The sequence below is a fragment of the Aplysia californica genome, unplaced genomic scaffold (genome assembly GCF_000002075.1).
Source record: "Aplysia californica isolate F4 #8 unplaced genomic scaffold, AplCal3.0 scaffold00190, whole genome shotgun sequence".
Lineage (NCBI taxonomy): Eukaryota > Metazoa > Mollusca > Gastropoda > Aplysiida > Aplysiidae > Aplysia > Aplysia californica.
Window position 1 is genome coordinate 225,129 of NW_004797460.1, and position 9,511 is coordinate 234,639.

At 41.7% G+C, this 9,511-nt stretch overlaps 1 protein-coding gene across 1 annotated transcript in view; it reads right to left on the minus strand.

The window, feature by feature from the left end:
* Window positions 1–1,160: 1,160 nt before the first annotated feature.
* Window positions 1,161–9,511, minus strand: part of LOC101857406 (parathyroid hormone/parathyroid hormone-related peptide receptor-like) — a 171,920-nt gene continuing 163,569 nt past the window's right edge. Inside the window, exons 4-5 of the mRNA XM_035969859.1 lie at window positions 4,814–4,929; window positions 1,161–1,347 (exon numbers count right to left, since the gene is read on the minus strand). Of these exons, the coding sequence (XP_035825752.1) occupies window positions 1,249–1,347; window positions 4,814–4,929 (215 nt within the window). The 3' untranslated portion in view covers window positions 1,161–1,248. The remainder of the gene's footprint in view (window positions 1,348–4,813; window positions 4,930–9,511) is intronic.

Consider the following 9,511-nt stretch of genomic DNA (forward strand, 5'->3'; position numbering starts at 1 on the left):
GTGTGCAAGTTGCGCACGTTAAAGATCCCTTGGTGGTCTAAAATCGATAAGAGTAGGCTTCGGCGGCCACCCGGGCAAAATTCAAAATTTCCTACCAACTGAAAATATTAGGAGTCTCCCGCGCGCTCATATGACCTTATGCAGTTGCGAGCGCCGTAAAACACTTTACAAAAACAAACAAAAAAACAAAAACGACGTTCTAAATCCGTCCTAGAAAACCTGCCTTGAGGAGGAGGAAAAGGTTATTTTTCCAGTAATTGTTGACGCAATACATCATGATTGTGTTGGCGCGGAGACAAAGGGTTGGAAGTCTGCCTGTGATCCTAGGCTCGTTAGGGGAAGCTTTACGGCTGCATAAATATTATGTGGGAGGCATTGTGCTGAAATCAGGCGCTCGTCAATTTTAGGGCAAATGGGGTTGTTTGTATCACCTGAATGCTCTCACTAGTTTTACTTTTAGTAATACAAAAACAACACATCTACCTTGAATAGAAGTCAAGATAGTTTCCTTCGAAGTAGATTGGGGTTACCTGGTTTCATTGGTGATATTAGCGAAAAGATGGCCACCAAAGGTTAGTGACTCCCATATTTTGAGAATTCTTGGTAATTTAATGTTTACGTTTGTGTGCCTTTAATTAAAGTTTTTTTTTGTTGTTTTGTTTTTTTAATATTAAGACATAGGCCTACATGTGTTTTTAAATGGAGATAAAAGGTGTTGAGCGAAAAAACAACATTCGATAAAAATTGCCAAACTGGCGGAAACTTGCGTTTTTCTTCGATTTCCTTATTTTGACGAGCGCCTGATTTCCCCATGGTGCCCCACATATTATGCTATCTTTTTCGTAGACGTCAAATCTGGTGGGAGGTTCACGACATAATATTATGTGTTGTAAGTCCAAAAAAAAAATTACTGAAATGGAAAAGACAGTCTCTTTTTTTGTAATTGGTAAAGCCTTTATTATAAGATAAAGGAAAGGTAAGCTAAGAAACTTCTTTTTTTGTCCAGATCCTGGTGCATTGGTTTGTTGTTTCATCACGTACACACACACACACACAAACACACACACACACACACACACACACACGCACACACACATACACACACACACACGTACACACACACACACACACACATGTACACACACACAAACACACACACGCACAAATAAACATTCACACACACACACAGACTTACAGTCACGTACATTATATAAATGAGCTTTAGATTCGAACCAGAAAGTGAAACCTTTACCTTGAGCAGCACATGATGAGAACAGCGATGACGAGGGAGCAGAGGCTAACGCCGTAGCCAATTGTCCGGATGAGGTTGAGCCTGTCTGCGTGCTCCTGGGGACGAATTGTCAGCGGAGATTCCCAGTGAGCATGATAATACGGAAGTGTACAGAGATGAGAAGATAAGGAGCCCTGATATGTATGTATAATACACAGGGTGATCCAAAATTTTAAAAAAACCCAACTATACATCGTTAAGACGATATACCATTTATTAACTGTGCATGGTTGTTACTAAACCGTTAGCGTCGCCACTTAGTGGAATCGGGTACTCGTCAAACTTTGGTCATATAGTTATTGGTATCATCTTAAAGCTTGTTTATTTCATCTACCTTTAGATAAAAAAAAGTACCCGTCTATCTTGAATAGAAGTCTAGATATTTGTGACTGGAATAGGTAGCGGTCATCGGGTTTAAGCAGTAAAACTTAACCATAAGAGAGGAAGGGTATATAACATGAATATAAAATGTGTAATAAGGCTAAGAAATGAAAAACTCCAAATTATGGCTAATTACTTAATCAAAATATCCCACAGTGACTTTGAAATTTCCCCTAAAACAACCCATACCCAAAATTCCCCCATTTGGGATTCAAACCAGAGCCATCAGAAATCTTCTCCGAATTCCAACACGGTACCAAATGACTAAGGGTGTCTCCACGTCCAGCGGCGTATGGAAGACAGTAAACAAACCGATACATCGTGGTGAAATCAGCCGCTCGTTAAAATAACAAAATCCGAGAAATCGACATTTTTTGGTCAGTTTTGACATTTTCTTCGAATTTTAGTATCTTTGGTTCAACACTTTGTATGTCCATTCAAAAACATTTTTATGTGAGGATTTTAAGAGAAAATGTAGATTAAAGGAACAAAAAAAAAAGTAGATTTGCAGTTTACAAGAACTCATAATATGCTACGGAAGTCACCAAACTTTGGCGGCCATTTTCTCGTTTATTTTACTTCTAAAACCAGACAACCTCCACCTCCATTAATCGCAAATATTATCTTATTTTATTCAAGATAAAAGAGTTGTTTGTTTTTTCATCCAAACAAAGACAAATGAACAAGCTATAAGAAAATGTCAATAACTCTACAAGTCCAAAAATGACGAGCGCACGATTCCACTGCGTCGTGACACAATTAACACCGCCCATAGACAGATAAGTATGCACCGACCATCACATTAAACTGCAGGGAAAGCGAGCATCTCCAAAATCTTAATGTTTCGACGACCGAATTCGCAGATGGGAAAAGACAAAAAAATTCCTAACAACAGTGTAGTTTAATGAAGGGTAGCTTCCTGTAAAAGGTCAGCCGTGAGAGCCGGAGATCCAGGGGAAGGGGGGGGGGGGGGGCGGGAAAGTATCAGAGACGTCGTCTGTCTGTGGGCGGCTGCTTGCCTTTCCGGCCCTCGGTGGCAATCAATCAATGTATCTCCGGAAACAACCCAACGTTCCAGGTCGTTGTTAGGACCATTAAACGTTGTTTTTCCTCTTCCTTTATTTCAGTTGTGTTTCTTGTTTTTTTATCAAGGCTTGATTTATTGCCAAACGAGCATGCCCGTATGTTTAATCGTTCAGAAACGTTGTCTGAGTGATTAGCTTTCTTCATTACAGTTTCGTTGAACCTGATTAACAAATGGTCTTTCATTACCTTAGAAAATTATTGACTTACGTAGAAATGCATTTACGTGCCCGCATGAGTATCATTCTTTTAATGTGGCGTATGGCCTTCAAAGATGGCTAGACGGAAAATAACGCATGTTTCAAAAAGAACGACGTTCAAAGGAAGCAACTGGATGAGAACCCCGGCCTATCCAACCGTTGATTTCTCTGGCAGCTCAGTGCGGACTTTTTACAGACAGAGAGCGAATCTCATGGACTGCCAATCACATACAGGGTGATCCAAAACAACTATATAACTCTTTTTTTTTGGTGATGTACCTCCACAGTGAAGTTTTGCGTTTCAAATTTATACCCAACATTTGAAAGTCAAAAGAAATTTGTCTGATATTAATTTTTAGATAAATCCACAGAATAGTTTTGCTCTACGAAGCACATAAAAAACAACCCATTTTCAGCTATGTCCCCGTTTTTGTAGCATGACGCTCTAGTTCGCATATGGCCTACCGGTAAAAATCCCAAACGATTGCGCCATATTGCAAACTACAGTAGTCTGACTGGCCAACAAAAGTTGGCAGATAGTTTTTCTCAAGTTTCCTTTGCCTGCTGAAATCATGGTTAAGATTAGTAAAGAGCAGAGAGATTTTTGTATTGAACAATTCCTCACCACCAATTCATTTCGGAAGTTTCGCACAAGGTACGGAGATAATGGTTATGTGCCCTTATGGCCTTATTTGATGTCAAGGGCGGAAATGGTCCGTCAGTTAGGACCTGTAGAGAATCAGACCTAAAAATTCCAAGAAAAAACTACCACTTCAGGTCAAACACACCGTTCGCACCCCTTTAAACGTCACCAGGGTTCAGAATTCGGAAGATGAGCCCCATGAGACGTCTGTCCGTGCTACATCTCAACGATCCGTATTCGTAAGGCAGATCTGATCTACCACCATTTTCCCTTTCGTTAAACTTTTCAGAGAATAGCAATATGTTCATCATTCCTCAATCGTCTTGACTTGGAAAAAAGCCCATCACCTTTCAGGTTATATCAACTCCGTTTTGGCAACCTCGTGGTTTTACGGCGCTCGCAACTGCCCCTATGCAATTTCGGCACAGTATGAGCATGACATTGATAAATCAGTCCATTTAAAATTGTACTGTGCATAAGGACTTGTCAATATTCCTCCTTTGGGACTGGCCTAAAGACACTCCGGTCGGTAACCCTGCCCTTGGAGGGGGGGGGGGGAGTAAAAGCAAGTGAAGTTTCGAGGTACTTCTCCAAGTATCGGGATAGGTTGTCTCGTGTGTCGACGAAAGCGTCTTAGGGGAAAAGGGAGGGATTTGGGGGGGAGGGGAGGGGGAGTTTTGACCGTGCGAGTCATAGATTCTGATAAAAATAAAGTACCAAAGCTCCAAAACTACCAAAAAGCAAAGAACAACTCACCATATTGGTTATTTATTTTTTATATTGAAAACATTCTCCTGTGTGTTTACTACAAGACTTACAGTTAATTTTGAAATCCCCAATGTTGCACATTTCGTGGTCACTATTACAGTGGAGACATACTATGACGAGGCTCTCTATCACACAGCGCCTCTGCCATCCTCGTGGGTTATGGGATCGGTAAGCAGGAAGTAATTAAACACAAAAGCTCCAGATGATAGAATTGGGAAGGGTCAATGAAAAGAAAAACCTAGAAAAAATCAACAACAACAAACAACAAAGAAACTAACCAACTTCACTTTACTTTACTTTTATCCGATGCTTATACCCTTGTGGGTGTCGCGGGAAGAAAGAGACGTCTCTCTGTCTCCAGCCGGAGAGCTTGGGTCGGGGGGATGCCATGAAAAAAACACACACCAAAAACGCACAACAACAAAAACTCAAAACACACCAACTCACCATATCGGCCGTCATCTCCACCGTGGAATGGCATGCTGAGAAGTTGGTCCAGTGTTTCTTCAGCACTGGGTGGAAGAACCAGGTTCCGTTCTCTGTGCAGTATCTGGTGGCGAACTCTGAGGGCGGGAACAAACAATGGTACAATGTTACAAGGCTATAATGGTACAATGTTACAATAGTACACTTATGAAAACCGCGTCAAAACAACAATTTAAACTGATAGACTTTTTCTCATTGTTTGTCTGTTTTTTGTTTAGTTGGTTATTTTCATATTGTTTTTTTTAATGATTTTTTTTTGTGGGCGGGTTGGGGGGGGGGTTTGGGGGGGATTTGGGGGGGGGGGGTGAGTAGTAGGTATTTTACAGCGCTCGCAACTGAGTAAGATCATATTATTACAACATTCAACATTTACAGCAGGTAGGACATTTTGAGTTTTGCTCGGGTGGCAATACCAAAGCCTACTCTTATTGATTTTGGACCACCAAGGGATCTTTAACGAGCGCAACGTGCACATGGGACCTCCGAGATTTTTCGCTCTTGTCCGAGAAGGCTAGGTGTAGATCTCTCCAACAATAAGATCAGGGGTGATCGTTTTCAAACGTTCGCTGCAAACCACCCTGTGCTAGCACAGAACTACAGAGGCGAGCGATTAAACAAATCGTGCTTTTTTCATCCAAATCCTTTAAATCGGTTTGAACAAAGCAAAATACCAAGGACATTGAGGCACATAATTGTACTCTGTTCTCTGGGCCCCGTCAAATTCTTCCAAACTAAGAAACGAGCAGAAGGCTTCCCTCGTACCCACGCATGACACACTTTTCCCGCCAAATAAGAGGGCCAGGCATTCAGCCAGTCACACGGTCTACTTTTATCAACTGATCATTGGTCCACTTTTTTGGAGCCAAAAGTACCTCCTAGCCTAATACCTCACTCCGGCCAAACAGCAGGGACAGGATTTGTCGGTGAGTAAGAAACAGTCGTGGGCACTGACAGGGAGTGAAACTGACGCACCAACACGACACTGCTATTTCGTCATGGCAGCAGATTTCTTGTCGTGCTGGGCCTTTTGTTTTTGTTTTTGTTTTTGTTTTGTTTTGTTTTACGCCGCTTGCAACTACATAGGTAGGGGCAGAAAGTGGAGTCGTAAGCAGACGACAGAACGTTGCTAGAGAGCAGGAAAGGAGGCGAAAGGAGACAATTTTAGAGAAAAAAATGTTTCCGTCACTACCCGGAATCGCCCCGGGACCTTTGAATGAGAGGCGAGCACCTTAACCTGTAGGCCACGAGGGCCCCCACACATGACAGAGGAAAGGTGTGCTTCACTTTACTTTACTTTTCCGATCCAGCAGCCATTTGTGTTCTAGCCTTTCGGTCTACAGGAACGGTGTAAAACTAATCATTTTAACCCCCCCCCCCCCCCCCCAAAAAAAAAGGAAAAAGAAAAAGAGAGAGAGAGAGAGAGAGAGAGAGAGAGAGAGAGAGAGAGAGAGAGAGAGCCCCCCCCCAAAAAAAAAGGAAAAAGAAAAAAAAAAAGAAAAAAAAGTTGCTTTAATACTGAGTACACCAAGTACCGTCCAAAAAGCCAAAAGTGAATGTTGTGCTGTTACATCGGTTGATATGAGGAAGCCACACCGATGTCTCAGTTCAGATTTCGACTCAAGCATCTTAACGTCACGAACATAAAAACCTTTGTCAAGTTTGAGAAGTCTGCAGATTCTATGTCACATGACAGTGGGCCTCCATCTTTTTTAAAAAGCTACTCAGAATCCAGATTATCTGGTTTTGTCTCTGGGCCCCGGGGTAAGAACATGACCTTTGTGAGGCATCATGGTAAAATAAGGTGATCGTCAAAATAATCAAAGTGAAGAAACGCATTTTTCGCAGATTTGTCAGTTTTTGAAATTGAATTTCATTTTTTTTTTGGCATAACACCTTTCATACACCTTAGAGAACACATTTCAGGGTGGATTTTTATTGAAAAACCGTGATTAATGGCACAAAAAAATGTAGATTTTCAGTTTCCACGAACACTCAAATAAATCATCTTTGGTGCGTCCATTTTCTCCACAAAATTCACCTCTGAAACTAGGCAACCCCCACCTTCTTCAATCGCTGATATTTTGACTACTCTTCAAGATAATATAGATTTTTTCCCTACCAAATCAAGGCAAATGAACACACTTTAAACTGATACCAATAAACTAATCATATGCCAAAAATGTGACGAGCGCCTGATTGCCTCGCGTCGTGGTACATTTCTGTGAAATGACAAGTTTTGCTTTGAGCACCTCCCAGGCCACCTGCGGCCATGTTTCCCAACTACCGTTAGGACCGACACCACGACTGAGGGAAGCATCGTCAAGACAGACTCATGTTACTTTCTTCTTTGGGCACCACCAGGAAATGTCACCGGCTCATTGTGGTCTTCTGACATTTGTGAGGCATCGTGGGGAAATCAGGCGCTCGTCAAAATCAATAATGAAATCGAAAATATCGGCATTTTTCCTCCAGTTTGACAATTATTTCTTATTAATGGGTGTTTTTTTTGCTCCATACCTTTTACGTCCATTTAAAAAGACACTTCGGTGTGGATTTTTACTGAGAAAAAGCAACGACACAGGTTAAGCCACAACTAATGGAAATCTTCAGTTTTCAAGGACTCTCAAACGTTGAAAATGACCAAACTTTGGCTGCTGATTTCCGGTTAATCTTACCCCTGAAACCAGACGATCCTAACCTCCTTCAACCGCAAATATCTCGTCTTCCATTCAAGATAGGCGTGTACATTTTTTTTTCAAATGATGGTCAAATGAACAAAATTTAAAGTGATACCAATACGTCCAGACGCCCAAAAACGTGACGAGCGCCTGATTCTACCACATCGTGACACATGTCTGACTTGCCCCTTCCCTGCCTGGCCCCAGGTCCCTGTGATAGTTGGCGGGACCACACAGCGGTGATGGTGTTAAACACTACAGGTTCCTGTGATAGTTGGCGGGACCACACAGCGGTGAGGGGGTTAAACGCTCCCTAAAAGTGTTCTATCGGAAAAAAAGTTTAAAAAAACAAAGATCCCCCCCCCAAAAAAAAAACCACACCAAAAAACAAACAACAACAACAAAAACCCCCCAGAAAAAAACCAAACCCATGAGCAGCTTTCCCGCATGCTGTTTGTCCAGGTTTGATGACGTAGGCACAGAGTCTGTCTGCCCACAGCAAAAAGAAAAAAAATTACAGGAGAAAACGTCGGAATGATCGGTGAAACGTTTCCTGCCTGTCACCATAGATCTACAGAAGGTGTTGTATCGTCACTTGGGAGCTTGGTGCTCATATGACCTTATGCAGTTGTGAGCGCCGTAAAACCCTCTACTATTTAAAGCAAAAAACAATTCGGGAGGTCAGTGGGCGGAGAATGGCCGAGCAAGTTATCGAGTAAAAATACAGCCTTTCAGTGCACCCCATAAACAACAACAACAAAGAAACAAATAAATAAACAAACAAACAAACAAAACAAATGTCTGTTCTTCTGTTTACATGTCTGTATGTCTGTATGTCTGTATGTCTGTATGTCTGTATGTCTGTACCTCAGTCTGTATGTCTGTACCTCAGTCTGTATGTCTGTACCTCAGTCTGTATGTCTGTGCCTCTATTTTTGTTTGTGAACCGTACAATCAACACAGAAGATTTATTTCGTTACAAAACATAACTGTACATTTCAAGCTGCTTATTGCACGGGACAGAGACATAACGCCACACAATCTGACACCAAACATTTTCCTAGCAATGTAAAAACAAAGCGAACACTTGGCTCTAAATTACGAAACAAAACCCGACAAAATATGGACTGAGGGTAAAGGAAAAACAACCCCCCCCCCTCCTCCCACCCCCACCCACAAAAAAAGAAAAAGAAAACGTGAAAAGAAAAGGTAAAAATGTTCCGTTACTGTTTCTCTCACCTTTCAACCAATCCCACTTTTCATTTATTTTTATTTTCCTTTTTTCTTATTCTTTTTTCTTTTTCTTTATGAGAGACCCAGCATGCATCACGCATTCCGCTTCCTGTTAGCTGTCGATGTTCGCTTCGATAGGACTGATAAATTACGCCTGTTGCCATTTTAAACACGGTATGCTTTTTTTTAAAATTTTTTAAACGTCAAAATGTTTTCCCCGAAATGCCAAAGTTATCTACCTTGACTGGTCGTCATGAAACGCCAAGAGTGTGTCTGAAAACGCCAAACGGGAACATACAAAACAAATGCAACGTGGAGGAACATGATTTTCAATTATTCAGTTCACTTTGATCACACAGACTGGTATTAAAAACAGGGGAAAAAGCACCACAATAAAAAACGAACAAGAAAAACTTGTAAGATCTATTTACTGTCACGCTACGATGTCGTTCATTCCTGGAAAATAGAGAGGGTCTATTCTTTGTGCCCGATCCCCCCTTCCCTCCCCCTTCTCTCTCCTCTCTTACACGTTTTTTTCCTCCCTTCAAAATCGTCACTCCCCGCCTCCCCATGTTCCTCTTCTCTGTCTGTCTGTCTGTCTGTCTGTCTGTCTGTCTGTCTGTCTGTCTGTCTTTTTCTCTGTGAGAGTGTGTGTGCGTGTGTGTGTATGTGTGTGTGTGTGTGTGCGTGTGTGTGTGTGTTCGTGTATGTGTATGTGTGTGTATGTGTATATGTGTGTGTGTGTGTG